General features: G+C 37.1%; 1 protein-coding gene across 1 annotated transcript in view; it reads left to right on the top strand.

Annotated features, from left to right (window-relative positions):
• The window catches only part of NHLRC2 (NHL repeat containing 2), a 32,090-nt gene extending 7,343 nt beyond the window's left edge, over window positions 1–24,747 (top strand). The window contains exons 4-11 of the mRNA XM_066323557.1: window positions 1,146–1,267; window positions 2,330–2,459; window positions 12,351–12,450; window positions 12,882–13,113; window positions 13,564–13,686; window positions 14,741–14,950; window positions 16,014–16,239; window positions 17,115–24,747. Coding sequence (XP_066179654.1) covers window positions 1,146–1,267; window positions 2,330–2,459; window positions 12,351–12,450; window positions 12,882–13,113; window positions 13,564–13,686; window positions 14,741–14,950; window positions 16,014–16,239; window positions 17,115–17,380 — 1,409 coding nt within the window. The 3' untranslated portion in view covers window positions 17,381–24,747. The remainder of the gene's footprint in view (window positions 1–1,145; window positions 1,268–2,329; window positions 2,460–12,350; window positions 12,451–12,881; window positions 13,114–13,563; window positions 13,687–14,740; window positions 14,951–16,013; window positions 16,240–17,114) is intronic.
• The last annotated feature ends 1,805 nt before the right edge of the window (window positions 24,748–26,552 follow it).

Raw genomic sequence — 26,552 nt, 5'->3', positions numbered from 1 at the left:
GGCATTAGTCTAAATACCTTTCTCCTTTAGGATGTGCAAACAGAATTTCTTGTGACAAATATGAGAGAATTTGGTTTCTGCTTGACACGTGAGAGGAAGTTTCTGCCTACAAGCTACCCTGTAGTGTTCTGGGACAGTCATTAAAGAGGAATTCAGGAGTGGCCTAAGCTCCAGACTGGTACCCTTATTCCATTGGCATTGTGTGCTGTTCCCTTCCCTGGGGATGTGCACCTTCTCATTTATTAGGGGAGCCGCTGGAATCTGACACACCAGTACTTCAGTCCTTTGTGTCTGATAAGGTCTAAGTTGATTTCTGACAGGTGGTTGTAAAAGTCTGTGTATTTCAGTGACTCAGTTAAATGATTCAGTGGGCAGAAAACAACGTAATGAAGTTGATAATGCAGTAGTAAATGTGGGCATGCACAAAGGTTGAAATTGTTATTTGCATCATAAATCATGGTACACACATAGCTCATACCTAAATGTCTTCTGCTGACACATCCTGCTAATGCACTTTAAATGCTACCTCCTCTGAAGTACAGTGCTTACCTTCAAACTGTTATGTTCCTTTTTATTTCCTTACTCTTAGATGCAGAGGACTGTCACTCCATCATTCTTAGTGTTCTTTTGTGTAATTAGTTCCATGTCATCTTTTTCCTAATTAGTTTTCTTAATGAGAAAATGTTGCTAATAGAATACTAGTTTCATTTGTGCTTACAGCAGAATCTAAACCAATGAAATTGGATTTTTTTCCCTTGCTGGCTTGCTTTGATGAAGTAAAGAATAAAATAAAAACTGTAGTTTTTTATTTCTGTCTTCCATTGTTGCTGTTGTCTTTTAGTGCAATTTAGAACCCTATTAGGACTCCTCTGGAACAATTTAGAACCCTATTAAAACTTCTCTTTTAAATATGAGCTTAAAAAAGCAGAAAACTTGTGCAGAATTAGCTCAGAACTTAATAGAATCAGGCTATTGTGATTACATAGCACAGTGACTAAAATGAGACTACACCAAATAGTAATAATGTAAAATGTACAAGATGCTGTGAAAGCAGCTCTTGGAAAAAGTAATTCTCCTAGAGGTTTAAATGTATGCACTTTGTTTTTTAAAGATTTACTTTTGAGTTTGCTGTGTTTTATTTATAGGTCCAAACAGTGGAAGGAGAGATGGAGGATTTTCAGAGGCAGCTTTCAACTCACCACAAGGGATCGCAATAAAAAATAATGTTATTTATGTAGCTGATACAGAAAACCACCTAATTAGGAAGGTAAATTTTCCATAAGGAAATTCAAAGTTTAATTCTTCTACTGTATTCTACTTACCCAGGTTAAAATTTACCCCACATGAATTACTCTCCAAAAAGCATCAGAAAGGAAATTAGGTCCATTGTCTTATAAAGAAATGCTGTTGTGCAGGGTTTTTTTTAAGGGCTACATATCCTTTTGTGCTTCCTTTCAAATGCAGATGAGGTGGGCTACACCTTATATCATACCAGGGGTTTGGTTGTTTTTCCTAGTCACTCTTACTTTCCTGTTTTGAGAAACATCTATTCTTAGTACTGGAAGCAAAAACTGGTTTTGTTTCACTTCCAGTGGTATCAGATTCTTATCTAAAGTTATTGTAGTGCTGTGGTGTAGTGAATATCCAAACTTCCCTTGGCTGTCTGGGCCTCTCAAATACAGGTAAGTGCCCTAATACCAGAATTGGCTGCAAGTGTATTCTTTTTCATTAAACACTTGCAGAGTTTTAACAACTAGAAATTGGATCTTACATTAGGTTAGGTCAAATTTAGGATAATCGGAAGTTTAGTTTGGTGGTGCAATATGATATTGCCTTATTATTTGAAATACTGTGTGCGTCTCAGGAGATCTTGGACTTGGGTTCTCACCAATATCCCATTTTTGATTAGAGGTGCACCCTTAATGCATCTGAGGTGCCTTTGTACAGATTATTTTATATGGAGATGGGAAATACTGTTACTGTATATGAGGTTTTATGTCATATGAGCTTAAAATAAAAAATACATGCATTGTTTATATAATTATTCATCCAGAAATTTGTGATGGTTTCTTCTACAGCTGTTGAGCAAATGCTGACAGAGAAGTGTTAATTTTTGTTGCACATGGAATAGAGTTCCACAAACATGGTTTTCATGCTGCCTGCTGCTTCCCCACCCTCATACTCCCTGTCCATCAATAAGCATTGTGGTAAAATTAATTATTTCCATAAAAAGGGATTTCTCTGGCTTTAACATTTATCTCAAATTATCTGTAACTTTGATCAAGTTAATTTCATATGTTTATTTAATGTGTCATTTTGCTTCACACAGATTGACCTGGAGTTGCAGGTGGTGACCACTGTCGCAGGCATTGGGGTACAAGGTGTTGATAAGGAAGGTGGAGCAAAAGGAGAAGAGCAGCCCATCAGCTCTCCATGGGATGTGGTCTTTGGAAGTTCAAGTACTGTATCAGTTGAGTTTTAACATCTCATATTTATGTGTGGCTGTTTACTAAATGCTTTCCTGTTTTGGTGTTAATCTGAGATAGGAGAAGTAAAGATTTACTGTGAAACTGTGTCTAAACCACAACAGTTTCTATTGCAAATGGTAACTGCAGTTCTGCTTTGGATCCTGACATGTTACTTGATGGAAGAAAAATTCTTTTGTCAAGTTGTGTAGTTACTGGATCTAAACACAGAAGGAAATCATGGTTGCTTTTGTTAGGCCAGTGCCTTAAGCCAGGATCACTTAAGAAGCAAGTACATTTTACAGGAAACAAGCATTGTCTAAACATTCCTTTCCTTGATTATACAGACATGTCTGACCACTTGTAAATATTTGAGTTTAGGAAATAAAAATAATTTTTGTTGGGGACCTCTGTTTATTCCTGTTTAGGTGACATCAAATCATTAGGTTCAAGATCTCTATAGAGTCAGTCAGATAGGAGAGGAATACCTCAGCACAGAACTTGCAAGCATCAGGAAGTAAAATAAATCTTTGCAAAATGGGATGCAAGAATCACCCTCTGTAACTTTCTTTCCCGATTCACTTAACACACAAAGCTCAGTGTGTTACACCTGAGCCTGGCATCTCATAGCTGCCATGTTTTCAGCTCTTACTGACTGGGAGTTGAAACACAACTTTCTCATGTTTCCGTTTCAATCTAATTTAGAAGTTGCAGATACCAGTTTTTTAACAATGACGGAACGATGCTTTGATGTGGAAAAAAACCCTTAGGTTGGTATTTCAGACATGAAAATCTGACTTCCGAAATTGGGATTTCTTTAATCTGCCGATGAACAGGGTGGGGAAGTAGCATGATTTAGCTCTAATATCTTGAAATGAGAGGTGCTTTTCAAGTTTAGTGTTATTTTACTGATATGGAGGCATTTGTTAAAATCTTGTGCCAGTTAAGAGGGAGGAAAATATACTGAAATGTAAGGGAACATGGAATCACAGAATGGTTGGGGTGGGAGGGGACTTTAAAGACCATTTTTCCCACCCTCCTGCCATGGGCAGGGACATCTTCAGCTAGAGCATGTTGCTTAAAGTCTCATCCAGCCCAGTCTTGACCAATTCCAGGAATGGGCTGTCCACTGCTTTCCTGGGCAACCTGTGCCAATTCCTCCCCATCCTCACAGTCAAGAATTTCTTCCTACTTTCTAGTGTAAATCTACCATCTGTCAGTTTGAAGCCGTTTCCCTTTGTCCTATCACTGCATGCCCTTGTCAAAAGTCCTTCTCTAGTTCTCTTTTAGCCCCTTTATGTACTGGAAGGTGCTCTAAGGTCTCTTCAGTCTTCTCCAGGCTGAGCAGCTCCAACTCTTTCAGACTGTCTCCATAGCAGAGGTGCTTCTCCAGCTTTTGAATCATCACTGTGGCCTTGGTCCAACAGGTCCGTGAAGCTGGTTCAGAAATGCTGATAGTGTAGAATCTTCTGGTACAAATATATTGTCATATAGACAGGGTACAACCAGCAGCCTTGAGTACTGGAGTGAGCAACTGGGATGTGTTTTCAGATTTAGCGCTTCTAGTAACATGTCTTGTACAAAAAAAATGCCTTTTTTCAAAGGTCTGGTCAGCAGCCCTTACAATCTGTGTTAAGCATATGGAATCCTACTTGGAAGGGCAAGGAGGAGCACCCGAAAAAGAATCTCACTGAATGTGGGCTGCTACTAATGCAAGCACAAGTTTTACTGAATTTTGTATAATCTGATTTTCCTTCAGTGAATCAGGAGACTTGTGTGGCTAGATGGTGTCGTTTTCAAGAGATCTTGAACCAGAAAGCTGATCCCTGTGGGATGTTATTGCAGAGCTGTTTCACAGATCAACAAAGAGGAGACTAATAATTGATCAGTGCTTCAGAAACTTGAGCTGGTTAACAAAACTATTCAAAATATCCTATGATTTTACTGTTAATTTTTCATTATGCTTTCTTCTGCTTCTGTCACTAGTTAAATATATGATTTTTTTTTCATTTTGAGAGCTCTGGTTGTTAAATGTTAATTGATATAATAATTGTTATCAACATGAACATAGTATTTACTGAGTTAGTCACCTGTAGAGGATTAGTCATCTGTACTGTTGAACACTGACTGCTGAATTTTAATAAGCATTTGCATAGAAATCAGATCTTCTGAATGCACTTTGTTCAGACTGGTGCAGATTTTTTTCATATTCGATTAGAACCTACTAGTCAGTTGTCTGTTTAGATTGCCAAAAGTAATAAAACAAACTGTCAGTTAAGCAGAGATTAAATCAATTTAAATTCTTTCTTTTTAAGAAGGTGACAAGCCTAATAGATAAATTGGGGGAAAATATACATTACTGTAATAGCAATAATTTCTAAAATTCTTTAGAAAACTATAACCAGAGGAGTTGTAAAAATGGAGAGTTCTATTGAATGTAACGCTAACAGGAATCTGTCCCAGACCACGAGGAACCAGGGCTGCAGTGCATGTCTAGCAGCATTTTTTACTGTCAAAAGCTGCAGTGACTCCTTTAAGTTTGCTGCCAAATATCAAAATAATTTGTTAGCAATGGAGCAGAATTTGCCAAGGTTGCATTGTTGAGTTGCAAATTGCTAAATTGCAACTTGCTTGAGCATAGTGGGATCTTCTACTGCTCTGCAGTATAACATAGAGTGAGTGCATTTGTGCCTCTCAGAGTGCTGTCCTACAAGCCTATAACCTGCTGTCAGAATATTAAAACTGGTCTGCCAGTGTCAGGCATTCGCATGGGTGAAGTAATTTATGAGAGTTTCAAAAATTACTTTTGTTTGCACCGCACAGCAGTGTCCTTTTTTTTTTTACATACACTTCTGTCTCTCTGTGCCAGTTGCAGGAGTTAACATGCACTTCAACAAACGTAGGTTCATTATTGCAAATTTTAGAAGTTGGACTTTCATGCTAACTGGTATGGTATGTGGGAAATAACACCATACCTTCCTACTTTCCTTAGGTCTATGTAGCTTAAACTCTGTGCAGTTTCAGAAGATAAATTTATAGTTGGTTTTTTATATATGGATTTTATAATTTTTAATCAAGTGATACTTTTGGAAGATTTCTTTCAGTATCCAACACTGTGCTATCCAGAATGTGAAAGGGAGAAAAAGAAGTTGAAATGTTTAAGAAGGTTATGTACTACAGTAGATATTAGACAGCTTATGCTTACCTTTTTCAAAGTCTCACTGGGGAAAGATTGCCTCTTAAGAGAAAGATTTTTCCTCTATCATTGGCATTTTTTGAGTTTACTCAAAAAATGTATGGTTTAGAGTATGTATTGACCAACTGAAAAAATTATGCTTTCTTTAAAACTTTAATATATAGGTGGTCGAGAAAAGGAAAACACTGAGGAAAACTTGAAGGACCTGGATAAGTTGATATTCAGAATTGATACTGCGTAGCATTCTGTTAAGTATACACATAGTATTTTCCTAAGTAGGCTTTCCTGGCCCTGTTCTATACAAATGTGAAATCTGAGGCCAAGATTAAGTGAGTGTGAAACATAATTAAACAAAATTTGGCACAAATGTCTCCCTTTGAGGCAGGGGAGTTAAAGGAGACAAAACAGATGGTAGGATTCAGACTGGGTATTCTTCCTTGTCATCTTTTTTATTTCTTTAGTTGTGGCCACTGAGCTTTTGTCTTACCTTTCTGTTAAAATTCTTGAATGAACTCCATGGATTAAATTCTGGCTGTGCTGAAATTTGCATTGACCGAGATTGTGTGGGAAATAGAAGGGGAGGGACAGCAGCTTAAAAATACATTACAAAATTACTGTGTGCTTTTTTAGCTTTCTCTGTTGTGCCCTTCTATTTTTATTTAGTGGGTGTTGAAAGCAAGTGATACTTTAATGCACAGTTGATTTGAGCATGAAATGTTCTTGATAGCTGCATTCTTGCTGGAAGGAGCAGGACAATGACCTGTGCTTGGTGACATAACCATGTGTTTCACATTCCAAAATCTGGTCTTAAACTGCATGGTAGTAATCTATCTATAGAAACTCCCACGTACAGTATTGACCACGCTCTCAGTAAACTTGTTGGAAATTTTTACGTCAATTTAAGTATTATGAAGATATGATTTAAATGAAAGTACAGTACCTTATCATACTGGTGCAATTTTTATAGCCCTTAAAAGGCAAAAGTATGTAAGATATTTTTCATCCTTCTCCGTGTGTCTGCTAGAGGGTTATTTGGTACCACTGCATTCCAGAACAAACGTCTTTTTTTTCCTGTATTACTCATGGTGATTCTTTCATAATGTAAAAAAAAAAAATAAAAATCACTTAAGCAGTAAGCAATTAGCACTTTCTGCCTGAGCTCAGATCATACATGAAGTGTTTATGTCTGAACTATCTGTGTCTTCTACATTTCACCCTTTTTCCTTCTAATCTGGTCTCATTCTGTCATAGAAGCTCTGGCCACTGTCCTCTGGAAGAAATTTTCCTGGGTAATAGCTGAAAAGAAAAGAGCTGCTTTTGCTATCATCAGGCTTTAATTTGGAATAATTTTTCTGGACAAAGCAAAGCTAGAATTCTTCCAAAGATATGTTGCATATGTGATATGATTTCATAATATAGTGATGTGGATTTGCTTGGAATGCAAAAGGCCTGCTCATCTCTTCAACAATTTACTATGCAAAGCACAAGCTCATTTGACTTTGCCCTTAGACAAATTTAGTTCCACAGGAAATTATGGTAAGAGACATCACTGACCCAAAACTGCATTGTCTTTCTTTTCTTGTTGATCTGGCTCCTAAATTACTTGTAAATAGCCATTATTTTTAATTTAGATTCTTGGAATTTCAAAGAAGATGTAACTTCATTAAATAGAAGGGTGAAGTAAAGTTAAAGAGTTATAATAAGATTTTATTCCTGTGTAAGAATTGTTTTAGGTGAAAAAGTCTTTTGAGAAATAGAAATTATGAAGTTACAGGGCAGGATTGCAGTGAAGCAGGACCCTACCCAGTCTTACTTTGGGTTTATGAGTATCACTGAATAGTAATAGTAATAAAATTAATTAGCATTTCACGTGTTCATTATAGAAACAGGTTAAGAAATTAGGTAGTTATATCAATATTTTAGTGTGAACATGCCTGTGACATACAAAGGCTGAAGTCTTGACATAAAGGTATAATGGGAGTATGACTGAATATTCAACAGTAATCTTATTCAATTTAGTTTGACAGACTACTTTTCTAAGTTGGACTTCTCTATGTCTTGACAAAATGCAAAATGACAATGATTACTTTCTGCAGTAAAAAAGCAGTTAGATTAGCAGAGCTGCCATCCTAGCAAGTGTCAAACTTACAATAATTTTGAAGTCCATGACTTGAAATTGGCTTCTGTAAAAAAGGTGTTTATTTGTACATGGAGTGATGGATCTCATTCTCTTTGTTCCACAGTCTATAGTCTGATTCTGTGAATTAAATCTAGTTCCGAAAAAAAGAAGCTTAAACTACAATCAGATTTCTAAAGTGTATCAGTTCTTAATTTCAGATGCAAAACTGCTGCAAAAAACACAAGAAGTCTTAGGCTTTGTCAGGCATGCTGGGGTCAGAAGGAGACACATTTTTCAACTGTTACCATTGGAGGCTGGAAGTGATTTTGAATATGGAATGCAGGTGTTGGAAGTAGAGGAAGATTGTGGTGCTGAACTCAAGCATGTGTTTGCTGTGCTTAATTAGGAATGAGTAAAACACATAACCAGACTTAGCTCATTCTATAGTTAAAATGAGGCATCCCAACACTAAATAATCCGAATTAGTTCTTTCATCTTTGCAAATACTATCTCTTCTGCTTGGGATTTTTTTTTTAATATTTACTGCTATTACAGTTAAAAGGCTTGAGTTAGAAAACCTGGGAAAGAAATAAAAACTACTTCATTACAGTCATAATTTTTAGCTCCCTGTTATCTCTACTGTATGAAACCCTCTTGGTATCTAAATCCAAGGATTTCCCTTAATGAGAGGGAAGGTATGTTAACTAAGGAGGAAAATTCCAGAAGCATTTTGTTTCATACAGGATCATGCTGTTTGCGTGATTCAACATGTGAGAGAGTGTCAGGGAGGAAAAAAAAAAAAAAAAAAAAAAAAGAAGGATATTGATTTTTAGCCATCCAAAAAGGATGATGTATACTTATAAAAGTCCAGGCTTCACTAATAAAGGATTCCTTTGGAGCTTTTCTGTTTGTGTCTCACTGAAGAACACTGATTCTCTACTTCTGTCACATTTGCATTTAATTTGCTGAACTTCCACTGACTGAAGGGCAGGTGAGATGTGCATTCACTGTGCTTGTGCCTATCTGTGAATTGCAGGATGTGGTGTGTAGCCCTTTTTCCTTCTTGAGAATTTGCAGAGGATGAGTGTACTGACAGACTTCTTCCTTGGTTCTTTTATTTCTTCAAAGATAAAATTAGTAGACAGGAATAATATTTTCAGACTTCAGTCTATTTAGAAAACGTCAGTGGTGCCAGCCACAAAATGTAACTTTGATTCCCAGGCTTTTAATTCCCAGACTGGAAGTAAGCATGCAGTCCCAGATAGGGATGCTGGAAGTGTGGGCAGTCCTGGGAATAGAATCCCTTCAAACAGATTCTGCTCATGACTGGTGCCAGACAAAGTAACTTCTGTGCATTCAGATTGACTCAGCAGTGATGGTGTGTTCTGACTGCTGGAAGATGTGATTGTGTACAGACAGGACTGTGAATTCTTAACACACAGATATAGGAGAGGCAGATTGAGGAGCTGCTGCGTTGTACAATAGCTGAGGCCTCATCTCATGGGGAATGTTTGTGCACTCAAAGCTGTTGCTCACTCTTAGTGAATGTGTATAACACAAGGATATCCCATTTGCCAGCCATACCTCACTTGGATGCAGGCACACCACAGACAAGAAAGCACATACCCTAATAAGGAGAAACTACTCTGCCTTATTAAAACAGATCAGGATGGGTTGGAATGTGGTGCTTAATTGAATAAAAGCAAGAGAATTTCTTTGCTCTCTTATGTTGTTTTATAATAAATTCTTTAGAAATAAATACTTTCCATTCATGGATGATAAGGAGTTATTATAATGATGGCATTACCATAAGTTTAGCATTCTGGCTCTCCCTGGCCCCCTTCTCCTGCGAGAGCTGCACAAAGATAACAATGGTGATGCCTTCAAACTGTTCTATTGTGAAAGAAAAAGTTTTTCTGCATTCTGTATCAGAACATAAAGCATTAAACCATGTGAGGACTATTGTGTGATAAAATACCTTAACTGTGTAGCTTTAGTTTTAATTTTCTGGGTTTGTGTATTTTTTTTTATTAAAGCTCTGATGTATTTTCCACAGTCTCACAAAGAGCTTGTGCTGTTTCCATGCTCGTATCCATTCTCTTTGTTCTAATGACCATCCAGTGGAAAATACTTTATTTAAAGTGTTAAAATTTATGGCAGTTATGGAGCTCTTACTTATTTTTGATGCCTTGTTCTGTAGTTGAAGAAGAGATCTTCTCCCTATCAATCTTACATATTCAGTAAAATTTGAATATAATATTAATACTTTTTTCTCATATTTCATACATCTTTCTGGGTGAAGAATTAAAGTAAGAAGCCTTTTCAATTTTTCAACATCTAGCTGTCACAGGGGAGTTTTCAGTCTGTGGTATTAGAGAACTGGATGGATGAATGGAACAGAGTCTTCAACAGTACTCAGTTCAAGCCTTACAACTTCATTTATTTGGTGTATAAAGTGAATATTAAATAATCAACAAAACTTTCTGAGATAACTCAGAATGAATTGCATAGCACAGCAAGATAAAAAAGCTCACTTTCTGAATAGACCAGTGATTTTAACAGTTTTCATTCTGGGGCACTTAGAATAGTAACATCTGAAAGTGCCAGATATGCATAATGGAAATAGAAAATTCTGAAGCTGAGCAGTTACTATATAGGAAGGAATGAAATTATTTCATAATATATTTTCTCAATTTAAATCTTTTAGAAACGAGCTCTAATCAAAAAGTGATTGGGACAGGGAAGGGTTGTTTTCATTTTTTATACTAGAGTGGTTTTGGCATTGTTGGAACTTTGGTAGCATTTCTGGTAATTTATAAAATGTGTGTTTTGCAGCTCAATTTGCAAACCTTTTGAATCAAGAAAAAGCTTTTAGGCACTTTGCAAGTTTGACTTGCATTTTTGGAGCTCTAGTTTATGTAAAAACATGGAGCCACAGGGAGGCACAGAAAAGAGTCACCAGAGTTGCTTTGGTAACAGTCTTGGTAACTTGTATATTGATCCAAGAAACAGAAAATACTGAAGAAAAACTCTGTTAAAATCATGCCCGTACTGTTCTGAAGAGAGCTCACAGTTCAAGGAAATTAATTCTGGAGAAAGAAAGATGCCATTTTTTCCTTCTTGTGGTGTGTAGTATAGAAAAGATTTAGGATTAGAAGAAGAAACGCAGGATCTCAGTTGGAGAAATGGTGGTAATTTCATTTTTTGGACTAACTTGTCAGATCTAAAATGCTTCCCAGTATTTTGCATAACATTGCTTTTATATTGAAACTCCAAAATATTTTGTGGAGGAGGGAGGAGAAAATTATCCATGAGATTGTTTTCGGCAACAGTTATGAGATGCACAGTGCTTTACGAGTTCATGTGAACAAAAAGTTTCTGTGAGCAATTTGAAGGTATTTTTCTGTTGAGTGGCTGTTAGTTATTCCAATACCTAATGTATTTATTTAGAAAAGAATGTGTTGATGTTGTCTAATAACTACATGGGACAGTGTTAAAAAGATAACACTGTCCTCATTTTAATGCAGTTTTTGAATGTCAACTTTCTGTTCTTTAAGATTTTCAGGAAAGACTAAGTAAATTTCTTTGGGGTTTTGGGAGATTTTTCATTGTCTTTCACGACCTCCCTTCATGGATTTTTTTTACTGCTGTACTGTGATTACTTTTAAAGCTATAGAGTGCACTATGTTGTTCAGTTTCCACTTGTATCATTTTCTTTGTGAAATACTATCTGGGCAAGCTTAGTGTAGTTATTTATAGATCTGTAGTTATTTATAGATTGCTGAATAGTAGTTTTATACTTCAGGTTGAAAAAAAATAAATGCTTGACACATGCTTGAACACTTCTTGATCAGAAAGTCGCTGTTCCACAGATCTGCATCTTGCATTTGTGGCACCACATTTACATGTGCCAAGGGAAAACAACTTGGAAACTGGATGGTTACTTCAGGGGGAATTAGGAAATGCCCAGGTCACATTTAGTGTTTGAATAAACTGCAGTTGATGCTCTCTAGGGCAAGCAGCAGTTACCCTTGGCTTAAAACATGATGTCCTTTGTCTATAATGTACAATGGTACTACCACGGTTATTTCTTCCAAAACCTATAAACAACTCCCAGTAGTTTTTTGGAGTATGTAGTTTTGTCCCTAGTGTAGTGAGAAAAGATCAAGATTGCATCCCCCAAAACCATGCTTAGCAAAGATAGATTCATACCAACTTATTTGTTGGTTGGTATGAATCAAAAATAGCATGTGAGACAGACACAATAGTAAAATGTTGCAAAGAGCAAATCTTGCTTGAAACATTGCCTTTATCAGGTAGGGATATAAAACCACGAATTTTAAACCCCTGGGAATAAAATAGAAAGAAGAAAAATACCAAGTTTTGGTAGATGGAAGACATTCTCTCTCTTGCTTTGTTTTTTGGTTTTATTTTTTCCCCTGTGAGGAAGATGAGTAGGGGGTGGATGGGGGGACAGCAGGGTTGGTTTGATGATTTCTTTGTGTTATAAAACATGTCCAAAGTGTTTGGGTTTTTTTTTAATCTGGTTTTCTGTGTCCCTTTCTAAAAGTTTCAGGCATGCAGGAAGATGATGTGTTATGGATAGCAATGGCAGGCATTCACCAGATATGGGCACTGATGTTGGAAGGTGGAAAACTACCAAAGGGAAGGTAAGCAGCTACTAAGAGAAATGTGAAATTGCTGCTTGTCTTGATAAATAGCCTTCAAATCCCAAAGAGAGAGATAATCAAATTAAACTGAAAATAATCTCATTTAAAGGCTTATATGCTTAAAAGTCTGCCTTCTTTTCCCATATCTGTTAGATGAAATGAAAGATGCTACTTCAGCTATACAGCTATGATTTGGTAAGGTCCATTCATATAATTGAATGTTACTTTTCCTTGCATTTGCTGAGTTACCTAGTAGTGAATGATGCGCTGAGGTGATATAAAAGTTAGCACAAAGGCATTGAGTAATTCCTCACTGCTGCATTACAGTTGGTTTTATAACTCACAAGTGCCTGTTCTGTAGCTTCTGTTTATGCCTCTTGTCTGAGCTGTTTCTAAACTCATGATTGAAATTGGGTGCTATTTGCCTTTAGTGACTTAAAGAAAGGAGTGTGCCTCCGCTTTGCTGGGAGTGGGAATGAGGAGAACAGGAACAACGCCTACCCACACAAGGCGGGGTTTGCCCAGCCCTCGGGGCTCTCCCTGGCCCCGGAGGAGCCCTGGCAGTGCCTGTTCGTGGCCGACAGCGAGAGCAGCACCGTCAGAACCATCTCGCTCAAGGACGGGGCCGTGAAGCACCTTGTGGGAGGAGAGAGAGACCCTTTGGTAATCACCTCAAACTTCCCCACACTGCCCCACTAATATCCCTCAAGCCTGACCTGGAGGAATCACTTTTGGGGTGAGAGGGTAAATCAGTTTCCATGGCCATCGATTTCTTAACTTCACTGCTTGGAGTGCAGTAGTGTGGCAGTTGTGATGCTCAGGTTGTCATGCAGACTCTTGCTCCTTAGATAAAAAATTACTTCACTTATTCTTAAAATAGCCAATTTGATTCAGCATTGTGTGGTCATGAAATCAGATGGATTCATATTTATAACTTAGATGTGAGAGTTCCATTTTTGTGGTTGGCATCCACACTTCCAGGTTTCAGTATCCTTGTTTTGCAATTGTCTTCATTTTTTTTAAAGTCAGTGAATTTCCATTTAATTACAGTAATTTAAATTCATGTCCACATTGAATAACCAAATATATTAATTAAATAAAATAACTTTTCAGAATTTGTTTGCTTTTGGTGATGTGGATGGAGCAGGCATAAATGCAAAGCTGCAGCATCCCTTGGGAGTAACATGGGACAAGAAAAGAAAGCTGCTCTATGTGGCAGATTCCTATAATCACAAGGTAAGTGTATAGTATATACAGACTTGGAAATTTTTATGACTACAATGAATTATTTTAGAAACATAGACAGATTTTGCTTAGTCCTGTTAGGCTGAGGAAAGTAATTACACAAATTCTTTTGTGGGGTCTTTTTCTTTCCTTCCTTCCTTCCTTCCTTCCCTTCTGGATCCTTCTGTTTACCATTGTTTTGCTATCACATTCTTCTGAGTTGCTATGATGGTCTCTTGGGAAAGGTAAATTTAAAGTGCTAAGTTACAATTCACACTAGAGACTTTCTGTGTACCTTCCCAAAGATGCTAAACTACAGTGAAAAAGCTCGGAGGACTTATTCAGGAATACTGCAGGTTTGATAAAACTGACAGGACAAGAGGACCTGCTTTTCCCTTAAAAAAGCCACCTAAGTTTTAGAAGTATTGTGGTTTACCTCCATGGAACATGAGACATGGTTTTGAATGATTGTTCTTATGTGATGTTATATAAGCATTCATGTCTAGGAGGGTTTTAACTGTACACTGACTACGTGCATTAAAAGAGAAGTAATCTGTTTGATTTGAAGAATAAGGTCTATAGCACTTAATGCTCATTGAAATTTTAAGGCAAATGATATTTTGTTTCAGATCTTGTATAAAACACTAAAAACTTTCTTGCTATTTAAAAAAACCATCTATTTGTAGAAGAAAAATAATCTAGAAGTTAGCCTGCAAATTTTGTTAGGCTCTCACTGTTTTGCAAATGTTCCTAGAAAGGCAGCAAACTTTAGAAAAGAAGTCATCCAGCATACTTTTATAGCTGAGGGTTAGGTACCTTCAAAATCATGGAAGGGAACCCTGAATGAAGACCAAAGGAGGAAGTCCATAAGGGAGTAGGGAGAGGGAGAGATGGGACATGTCACTTGGTAAAGAGGGAAAACACAACATGTAATATGCACACCTGGTAGCTAAGGTACTCGAAAAGCAGTGCTGGCTACTGGGAATGTGGGACATGGCATAATACAGAACATCTAAATCCTGCTGGGTTTTCTCAGAGAAGCTTTTTGTGTCTTTGTTGATCTTAGATTAAGGTTGTGGATCCCAAGATGAAGAACTGTGCTACCTTGGCAGGCACAGGAGAAGCAGGCAATGTTGTTGGTTCCAGCTTTACCCAGTCAGCTTTCAATGAACCAGGAGGTTTGTGTGTTGAGGAAAGTGGACGCCTGATGTATGTTGCAGACACAAATAATCATCAGATTAAAGTGCTGGATTTGGAAACAAAAATCCTTTCCATGGCAAGTAATACTTATTAAACAGACTGATAATAGTGTTTCTTGACATAAATTACTCTTTCAGACTTCAGGAGGTGTGATAAAAATGAGACAGCTCACTTTTGGTACAGTGGCTGTATCCACAGGATGTTTTGTGATGATCAGCCAAAAAAGCATTGTCTGTTAGCACAGCTGAAAGCCTCAGTCTTCAAAAAGACAACTTTTGCATGAAAACAGAAAGTGACAACTCTTTAGAAAAGGTTAATACAGAAATGTCAGTCATTAAAATGTACAGCCCAGTTTTTCAGCATGAAAAACATTTCATGAGCACTTGTAAAAAAGAAAGTGAAATCAATTGCCAAGCCATGTAATTAAGTGGTTAGAGATGATTTGGGGAGGTCAGTGACTTAAAGCAAGATATATAAAGGGCTTTCAAGTTGTCAAATCAAAAACACTGTCAAAACTAAGCACAGCTTTATTTGATTGTAAGCAAACAAATTTGTGCTCGTGTCCACCTTACAATGCCACTGTATATTAATGATTTTTTGAAATGTATATATACATATATCTATGACATAATGGTCCTGATGTCTTCTGATACGTTTCTTGCATTTAATAATACACAGTCTCTATGTGTGTTTAAATTTTCATATCATGTAACATGTTGGTGGCTTTTCTGGGAAATTCTCCTCTATTGTGCAATGTGCATAGTTAAAATCCTGGATGTTATTACTGAAGCATGCAGTTTAATACCAGAATTAGATGGAAATACATTTACAGTTTATCTCAAGCAAAAAATGTAGTCCAACTGTAAAAATTTGAAATTAAGGGATACTGTAAAGTAGTTGTGGTTTTTATGCCTTTCATAGTAAATATTGCTTTTATTTGGATTAATCAGGGTTTTTTCATTTTAAGAAAACATTTTGTCCTGCCCTTTTTCTGTTTTGTCATAGTATTGTTGCATGCTGATAGAAAGTTTTAGTCCAGTAGCCATATGATGTCACTTTGAAACTGTGATTGTGTTGTGAAAGCCCTTTCATTTTCAGTAGTAGTAAAAATAAATATTTTGTTTGATTTCTCCTGATAGTTGCCTATCCTGAAGCCAGAAGCATGTGATGTTCCAGATAACTTGCCTGTGCAGAAGGATAAAATAGCAAACCTTCCAAGACTGCCTAAATCTGCACCAAATGTTCAACTTCCTTCACTAACTGTAGCTCCTGGCCAGGCAATTCAGTTTTTATTAAAGTTGACTCTTCCTCTGGATTCAAAACTGAATGAAGAAGCTCCCAGTGCCTGGTTTATCACCGCAGAAGGTAAAGTCCTGGTTAGGGTGGGAAGTGAGTTATATCAGCACATCCTGCAGTACAGGAGATCTCAGTTTGATGAGTCAAGATCCCTCCCCATCCTGTGTTCCCGTTTGACCTTGTGATGCAATACAGGATATTTAGAGTTGATGCATTTAACAGCTGGAGTGCAAAGACTGAAAAAAGCCAAACACCTGGTAGACTGATTTTTGCTTGAATTAATACATGCTGCATTGTTTTATGGCTCAGTGCAATGAGTTAGATGTATGTAGTGTACAGGTGGGGTTTTTTTGTTTACATACTCTCAAATATAGAAATAACAGTGAAACTAAAGTTTCATTCTAACAGTCAGCCTGAGCATTGCTGAATTGCACTAACCTATCTATAAGACCACCACTGCTGTTTGGAAATGCCATCATTTTACCTACAGTTTAATGCATTTATAGTAGATGTTTTACTTGCTGTATTAGATCTCTGATGTAAATGTATGATAGTCATTAATTTAAGAAGTCTTGCTTGTGCATATTGGAATAAATTTTAATATCCTTTAAAAAGTGTATGGGAGAGAAATTGCAGTTCCATTGCATTTAAATAAGATGTGCTGTATATATACACCTATAGTGCTGATGCAAAGCAAAGGATCTCTCCATCCTTAAATGACTGATAAAGCATTTGTAAATTACTTTTCCTTTTTTTTTTTTTTTTTTTTTTTTTTTTTTTTTTTTTTTTTTTTTTTGTTCACAACTGGAATAATCATTAAGGCAATTTCCTCTAAAGTTGCATGTGGAAAGTCTTTGTTGTCTTATAGGTACAATAAGTGTTTTCTGTAACTTTCAGACATAGTGTTAAATACCCTAATGATAAAATCTGTTCTCCTTTTGCAGATAACACCTGGTTGCTGCAAGGACAGTGTCTGACAGGAGAAATAAAGGATGTTTCCTGTCAAACTGTCATTCCCTTTCAGTTGCCTGGGAGCTGTGTGTCAGCTGAAGCCACCCTGGCCATCAAAGCGTGCCTCTACTACTGCAGCAAAGGTAGCAGTGCCTGTATGATGGCAGGAGTCTCCTTCAGCCAGCCCTTGCAGGTCACTGGCACAGACCAAGGCAGCTCAGCTCAAGTGGAACTGATACACACCTTTGTAACCAACTAACACAAAACCAGCTGATTTCACACTGCAGTTTGCTACCCACCATTTCTGTGGGAGAAAGTACAAATAGATCACTTTGCTCTGTTTTTTTCCTGGAGCTTATGACAAAGCTAAGAAATTATATGCTTGGTAAAATGAAGTAGTTTTCCTCACAGCCTAATGGGAAAATTTATCATCACAACCTCATTTCTTTACATTACAGTAGCAGCAATAACTTTGTAATACTGTAGACTCTGTTGCCAATTGTGAACATACTGGATGTCTGCCAGTCTTAAGAAGTGAGCAACAAGTTTTAGAGTTTGAAAGAGCTGGTGTTACTCTGTTATGCTACTGTAAGATCTTTGCACTGTAAATAGTGTTAGAGTAGATAATTTTGGACTAACATTTCAAAATTCCTTTTGTGCCCTTACTACATTTTAATAGAATGTCAAAAGGAGGGTTTTTTTCCCAGTCTATAAAAGAAGTATCTTGCGCTTTTTTCTGTAATGACACTTCTGACACGTGTATTTTGAAAATACACCTTAAACTAGGTGCAGGTCTCATTTTATGCAAACTGAGCATTTTGCTTTAACTCAACATGACCGCCTTACATGAAGAGCAAAGGTTCATCTGTGAAAGGAAGTGTTCCAGTTCCCACAGAAGAATTTCATGCTGATTTTTAACACAGAATGTGCCTCTCTGCAATGTCTATATGTATATAAAATAACCACCACAAAGCCATGCTGGAGCTTTTCTGATACATACCAATTTGCATTTTATAGAAAGTGGTAGGTAATGGTTGAATATCTACATTGCACAAATTAAATGTCAACTGTTTCAAGCAGGGTGATTCACTCCCAGTTTTATGATTTCACTGCAAAGACTAATCTGAAGATTTCTATCTTGCATTTACATAGTACTATGAAGAATATTACACTCTTGAAGTCTGATTCAGAGTCTTTTGGAGTCACTGCTAGTCCTTGGCTTTGTTACAGTGGCCACTGAACCAGAATTGTATACTTGATAATGGATTATTTACATTCATGTTTAGAGCTTTTGCTAGAACACTGGTGACCTAATCTTTGAGTAAGATGCTTTAAAACTCTATTGCAAAACTCTGCCCTTGGTGGTTGAGTGTTTTGCAAATAAATTCCCTCTATTTGCCATAATAAGTAGGGGCAGGGTGATAGTGGTTATGCAAGTTTATTACTTGAACTGGAAGAGTTTCCATCATGCTTAAGTAATGATAATTGGGTTAGACCCTGTGCTCTGGTGATGATGATCAGTTCTGAGAAGATGATGTTGTTTTAAGTTGAAATATAGTATTGTCACATGTACTATAAAGTGCAGTAGTGAAAGATTTTTTTATATAGTCTTCCCTAAAACAATTACTCCTGATGCCTGTCAGTAAATCCCCACTATCAGTTGTTGTTGATTTTTTTTATTTAAAGGCTGACTGAAATGTTGGTCATGAACCCGAGAGGCTTTTGTTTAAGGGAACCATATGGACTGGTGTGGTTCTTCCTTCCATTGAAATGCCAATCTATATGAGAGTTCTTTGTGGCACCAGAAATGGTTCTTATCTCACCTGTCAGCAAAGCAAGGGCTGAAATGTTATTTTTCTTAACATTTGGTTTTTAAGCAACTTTTCTAATTCACTGTTTCAGCTCCTTTGGGTAGGCCTCTCAATTCTCACATGCCATTTTGAAGAGTGAAAAAGCTTTGCTACTTTGTTCACAGATAGCAAATGCTGTTGGAAGGATGAAGATAAAGAAACTGATTTGGGTATTTATTATTTTTTAAACTTCAGTGAAATTCAGTCTCTCACAATTTTTTGTTTGTCTGTTTACCTTTGGATAGTAGCCAGGAAACCTTCAATCAACTTCTAGATAGCCTGCAAATTTTCTGTTGCTCTCTGAAAAAAAAAAAAAAACAAGCATTAGATTCAGAAGTAGAGAATAACAAACCAGCCCATCACACTTACCTTGAATGTGTAATAAATCAGCTGGATCTTTTCTCTCTCATTTTGTCCCATCATAGAATGGTTTGGGTTGGAAAGGGATTGAGAGACCATCTTGTTCCAACCCCCTGCCATGGACAGGGACACCTTCCACTGGAGGAGATGGCTCAGAGCTGCACCCAGCCTGATTGTGAACACTTTCAGGGTCTGGCATCCCCAGCTTCTCTGGGCAGCCTGTACCAGTGTCTGACCATCCTGACATTAAAGAATTTCTTCCCAATAGCCAATCTAAATCTGCCTTCTTTCAGTTTGAAGCCATTCCCCTTGCTCCTGTCCCTACATGCCCATGTCAAAAGTCTCTGTCCAGCTCTTGCAGCTCCTTCAGGTACTGGAAGGTGCTAGAAGGTCTCTCCATCTTCTCCAAGCTGAAAAACCCCAACTCAAATTTTCAGCTAGAACGACATTATATTTTTATATTTCAGTTGGATCAGTTCATGCCTGATTACATTGTTTAAAAGAAAAAAAAAATCTGTTTTGTTATTGACACTTTGAATTAATGTATTGCTGTAGGGGAAAGACGGTATTCCTCACTTTATTTAACTACAGTATATAATGTTTAATTGCAATATTGTAGTTATATTTTTTTATCTAAATGTTCTTCTCTTGCTCAGTTTCTGTATCCACTGTGATTGGCCTTTAATCCTATAGTCTAACATAAAGTTTTGTTTGTCCAAGGGATAAGGATGCACATTCCCAGAGTCACTGCTTCTGTTTCACTTGTAGTGTACAGATATTCAAATGTTCTGTGATTAGAAAAGCACAGATTTTTTAGAGCTTATGATATTTAGAGATACTATTTACATTTCTTTCTCCAATGGGTTACAAGCTGCTCTTACAGTAAAGCAACAAGTGCCATAAATTTCACCAGACAGGCAAACTGAAAAGCTACAAGAAATTTAAGTACCAGAAAGTATCTTCCAAATTCAATGCAGAAAAATAGGAAATCTTACTATTCTGTAAAATAAAATTTAAAAAAAAAATCAGATATATTGATGACTGCTACCTCTTTGTATGGGAACTAAGTTTTTTGATGTTCCCTGATATAAAAAATTCTAAGCAGATTGGAGTGGCTCAGCACTCCCAGATTTGTGTCTCACAGTAAAAGTTTATAATCCAAGGCCTTTTCCAAACATGACTTTTTACTGGCTTTAACAGGTTTTGCAGCAGACCTTAATAAAGCATTATAAGACTATAGCAATACTGAAGAGTATTGGTCATGGTTGATTTGTATAATGGAAACAAGTTCAGTGGCATTTTAAGTTTTAGTTGTAGTGTTTGCACTTCTGGGACAGCTTTTGGTTTTGAATGGATATATTAATAGTTCCATGAGATGTTTTTAGTAATTTTATTCAATTGCAGTATAATATTTTTATTAGGCTAGAAAAAAAGATAATGTGATTTTCAAGAGGGAAGATAATTGGTTTTAATAGCTCTTTCATGTTGTTTGAATTCAGTAATATCTTTCTGTAGTTTGCTCTCTTCTGTTAAAGGAAGGGTAGGGATGATGACTGTGTAAACCTATTGATGGGCACATATTTTATGCATGTATTTTTAGTTGATTTCTTTCTGTCTTAGATTCTTACATCATTTTTAGCTTTCTTCACAGTTTGAGTTTGGCCTCTCATATCTTCCACCTGTAGAGCACTATAATATTTGTATAATGCAGTGGTAGTGTGGTACCAGGCAAGTACAGACCAAGTGAGTAATACAAGAGGAAGTCGTTTTATAGCATCAGGTAAATGCCTTATCTGCCTATCCTGAGAAAAGGTGCATATGGCTTCCAGTATATTGTATATATTCTTAATCTTAATGCACTGATTTTATTTCAGTAGGAAAATATTGTAGCTGAACCAATGGGTGAAACTATTTTGTTGAGAGAACATCAAGAAAAATATATTCCTTACCTCTTGATCAGAGGAGGGGGATGATGAAAATGAAGAGACTTTCCTTCTTATGTAGGGCCATGTCCTTTTGTTCCTTTAATAATTGACTATTTATTTTAGCAAAGATAGAGGCATTATTGACCACAAATTGTCTTGAATATTTGATTCCTAACAAGATTTTCTACATACATGGAAGCTTTAAATGTCTGACTTTGTAGAGTTATGAGTGATAAATCTTGTTTTAAATGGTTTTAGTTTAGCAGACAATAGCAGAGAAATATGTACATTCTTAAGATCTGTAATCTTTTAAAATCACTGGTGTTCAATGACTTACCTCAAAGACCCGTTGAGGCTACACTCTCACAGAAGTGTGAACTCAAAATTAAGTTTTCTTTGTTGTAGAATGTGTGAGATGTGCTGTGATACATTGTGTTCTCCAGGCTGCAGTTGTGCCACCTAAGAATTTTCCACACACAGCAGCAGCTCATCAGTTACTCCCAGTAATTCACTGAAATCTGCCAGGTCACTTGCTTGCATAATCAATTTATCTCACTGATTTCTGTTAGCAAAAATTTATTATTCAGAATTTATCATTACAATTTTCATTGAAGTAGGTTTCTCAGGGATTAGAGGAGCTTCTCTGTCCCAAGCAAACGAAGTATGGGAATGGTGACAAGTAATTGGAGATAATTTTTGAAAATGTGAGACCTGGTTATTTTTTAATTAAATCGCAACATCTGTTTTTTTTTTTATTCAACAAGAGATCATTAATTTAAATATAATATTCTAATATTCTACAATATTCTAATATTTTACATTCCATTATGTTCATGTAACCAAATTTGTCTGTCTTCCATTAGAAGCGGCTGATCACATTTTACAGGTTTTGTGCTCTGATAGTCACTACTCTCATTTAGGATTAGGATTCATTCCTGTTCAGGACTCATCACACCTATGACTGAGTTTCCAAGTTTATCTTTGTTTCTTTGTCACACAGTTATGGGGAATTTTGGTTAGGTTTTTGGGTCTGTCCTTTCCTCCTGTATGCAGCCCCTATCTTGTTACCGTGGAGGGATCCAAGTAGGAAGGATAATTCCCTCCACCAGCTCCTTGCTCCTCCTCTGCTTCAGGGGTGGGGGTGTAAACAGCAATTAATTCTAGATAGCATTAGGATAAAATTATGTCCTCAGGTCAGCTTCATAAAGCTTTGCACTGACGCACCTACTGTCAGAAGTTTTACCTTTACCTCTAGCCCTGTCCACTGAAGTCTTGAAGTTGTTTGTAGCTGTCCCAGAGCATCCCATCAAACTTGAGGAGGGATTCTGATGGCCCTTGGTTTCAGGAAACTTTGATGCTAGAGATCAAATGCTTTAGCCGCTATAGGTTAAATATTTTAGCTATTATGTTATCTGCAGTCTTTTTGCAGGTTGTTTAATTATTGTCAGGTAATGCACTCCTGCTGCAGATGAGAAGCTGGAAATCCTTGGGTGTGAGTTGAGGAATGTGTGTGTAGCTATAATTAAATATTGCTTAGTTTATCTCTTTGGTGGTCCATTGCTTTCAAGCATACCAGGGAACTCTGTCCAATTGCAGGCTCTAGGGCTAAGCAAAAGAATTGCAAGTATTTTTTAAGTCCTTTGAAAGTTCCTTTGAAACACTGACAATTTTGAGCTTAAGAAATCCTGTTTAAAGAAAACCTGTTCATACATCTGCCTTAACTTAATGCTCTCTACTCAACATGCCTCAGAAGAGAGATATTCCATACTGTATTCTTTCTCATTTTGACTAAGGATTGAGAAATTCAATCCATCTGGTCATCATCAGACTTCATAGAAAGCAAAACAGCAATTCCCAGTTTGAATTTACATCCATTTAAAAAAAAAAAAGAAAAAAGAGCCTATTTTCCAAGTTTTTGATTAAACTGAAATACTGGGTTTGAACCATATGTTCAAGGAATCTGTCCTGAGAGTTGCTTGAATCAGATTTCCAAATTTGATTTCCAGATTTTAAAAATTAATTGATAGTGGAGAAACAATTTGCTAAATTTTTTATCTATTGAATATTTAACTTCAGAAGTGTCCATTTTCACTTTCAAAATAGCATTAGAACAACTAAAACATTCTCCTCTCTGTCATTACCATTAATGTACCATTCATCATTGTATCATTAAATGTGATGGATTGATGTGATTTTGTAAGAAAATCAATAAAAAAAAAGAAGGTAATTGTTAAACAGTGACTGGGTAAAATCCAGGTGCTCCAAGGGTAGTGGCAGATATCTTCAGGGCCAGAAGTTTGGCCCAATGTGACAGAAATTCTGTAGGTTTATTACATCTTGATGGCTGAAGGAAAAAATCAGTGCCTTTTGTAACAATACTTGAAAGTGTTTCTTTACAGAAATACTGGAGTACTGATTGAAATAAGGTATTTGACTTTCATGGTTTGCAAGCTTCTGAGGGATTTAATTCTACTAATTCTGAAACTGTGAAGAGTTTTCCTTCTCTGTCATCTTATTGAATTAATTTGAAATTAAGGTGCTTATTTGTCAAACTCCTTTTCTTACAAAATACTTCAAAACGCAGTTGTTTCTCCATCTTGTGAGCTTGCTTCTGAAACTATTGTTACCTCTTTTGTACACTCCTGAACAAATGTGGCAGGGAGACTTCAAACAGCTTGCTGAAATTTTGGTTTGAGTGATCTGGAAGGCAAAACATGCGCTGATCTAAAGGGGCAAAGGTGGCGCCTCTTGGTATTTGATGGGTGGAAGGTTGGTCTTTGTTTTGGAGTTGTTTTCAGCTGTCCTACAGATCAGCAAAATGCTTTACACAGCAGAAGGTTGTGTGTAGGGGCAATCAAGAAAGGGTCAGGTTATCTCACTGTGAAAACCTGTAACTTCATTTTGGTTCTGCTGCTGGGATATCTGAAAGTCCCAGGGGTATAATGCTAGTGAGGAAATCCACATTTGAGCGCTTAACACCTTAACAAACGTCTCCAGGTGGTTTAAGGGGAAAGACAGGAATTTCGTTCTCTTCCTTGAGAATTTCAGTGTTGCTTTGTAGGTATTGGAAAGTTTTGTCCGTTCTTTGAGACACTAAACTTTTGTTTCTCCATTACATTTGATGCAAAGCGTTTCACATATCTGATTATTTTAAAAATGTGGTTTATGTTTGTTGTAACAAAATATGAGAAGAATTAAAATGAAAGCACTTCATCTACAGCTGATCTAAGTCGTAAATTCTTCACTGACAGTGTTGCCTAACAGTGTTCTTAATGATATTCATAGGTGATGATCCTTTTTAAGTAAAGGGCAAATGTCCTGTGATATTATGAGAACAAATAAATACACTGTAGAAGAAATGTCAGCCTTGGCTATCAAACCAACAGATAAACAGTGATTAAAGAATGTACACTTTCTCCTGTGCAGCCTTTCTCCTTGTAAAGCTTTTTGATGGAAAAATAAACATTAAAAAACTTTATGTTTTCTTTCAAGGCTGGCTTTTTCTTTCAATCTTTGTGTGAACATAGATCTAGAAGTTATGAAATGTGTCTGCTGTAAGGGGTTGCAGCTTGAATTAAACACTTTATTTAAGAAGTACTGTTTGTTTCCCACTCCTTTTGCCACAGGCTCTGCAGCTGTGGGTGTCAGTCGGCCCTTCAGTGACCAAGGGTCTGTAAAATAGTGTGAGTCATGAGGACTCCCCCCTTCAGGGCTCTGGGAACAAGAGATCTGCTTTTATTTTCGTTTCTGCACATAAGAGGCATTAAAAATGGTGCACTGCATGAGTCACAGGCTGCCTGATTGTATCCTTCAGTTCATTGCAGAGATCCCAGAGCAAATTTAGCTATGGGAAGAGATCCCTCTGCATGGAGCTCCACTTGAAGCAATGTATTACTGTGGTTAGACTGTGCCACACTTTGCAGCATGTAGGTGCCTGTTTAATTATAATTATGGTTGAACTGTATTTTAGCAGCAGTGTCTAAAAATGATTGTTTTACTCAGATAACAGTTTTGCAGCTTTGGCCCAGAATCTGGTTACAGGGCAATAATGCAAGCTCTCATGTGCTCCAGTACAAGTGAAGATGGACACCAACATGCCTACAGAGATCTCCTATTTGTGCTGCTCATCATGTGTTCATTGATACAGTGATTTCTCATTACTGAAAGCATTGTGGGACAAAAATTTTGGAAGATCTACTGTAGCTCAGCCTCACAAATCACAGTGTAACTATGTTGAATTGGTGTCATTCCCACCACCTCACTAAAGGTTATTCCTCGTGTTTATTCACCTATTCAAATATTTAAAATATTTATACACACAGTAGTGTGTATAAAACTCAGCTAACTTTATTTGATTTCCATGCAGATGCAATATATTCAGCTTAGCCTGATGCAGCAAGTGTGGATCTGACAGACATTCAAAAATTGGATTTCTCTGTTTTACTGAGAGTTCATCAAAAGCTTCTGCCAAGCCAAACTCAGCTAGTTTAGGCCAGGTCACACAATCTCTCAGCACCTTTGTGAGCGTTTGCCACAGATCACAGAGCTGAACCTTGACTGGCTTTTGGTCGTCATCTCTGAAATTACGATCTCTGACACCTTTACCCCCAACTTCTCAGTGTTCTTAAAACAGAAATCCTGTGTGAACACAGACCTGTACATTTTACAAGCAAACAAGTCTTCGATGCTTTCCTTTCTAATGGCATTTGTGGGACTGAGCTGGGCTGGTGCATTGTGCCAGAACCCCGGGAGGCACTGCCTGGTGCAGATTTCTGTGGTCACAAAGTCACTGCTCTAGGAAACTATTAATTAGCTTGTTTCTAAAAGCAAGGGAAAGCAGCCTTTCATGTTAAAATCACTAACAGGGCCAAGATATTTTCTTGTTATTGCAAGGGATTCTGCAATCTCCTGCCAAGAGCAACTTATCCGGAGATTGGCTAAATGGGGCTTTAACGGCTCCTCTCCCTGCCCTGTCCTTCCCATCTGAAGTAGTTTCCTGTGGCTGTTCAAACTCATGACTCTGCTGCCTCGTCTGAATTTTATCTTTTCTGCCTCTCACCCTGGTATTTTGTGCACACAATCCCACCAGGAACTGAAAACAATACCTGATGGCTATTTTACATGCCCAGTGTGGGTAGCAAAGTTCCACCCTTGCTGTAACTGGGCTTTCTAGAGCGGGCTTGTGCTCCTTTGCCCTCTGCTTTAAGCACAGAAATCAAAGCAGGGTTGAGGATTTCAGCCCTTGCGTGTAAAGGAGTAGCTTTCTAAAGTATTGCCACAGCGGCACATACTGTTT

The sequence above is a fragment of the Sylvia atricapilla genome, chromosome 8 (assembly GCF_009819655.1).
Source record: "Sylvia atricapilla isolate bSylAtr1 chromosome 8, bSylAtr1.pri, whole genome shotgun sequence".
Lineage (NCBI taxonomy): Eukaryota > Metazoa > Chordata > Aves > Passeriformes > Sylviidae > Sylvia > Sylvia atricapilla.
Note: the sequence above shows the minus strand (reverse complement) of the source record. Positions and strands in the feature narration are given on the sequence as shown.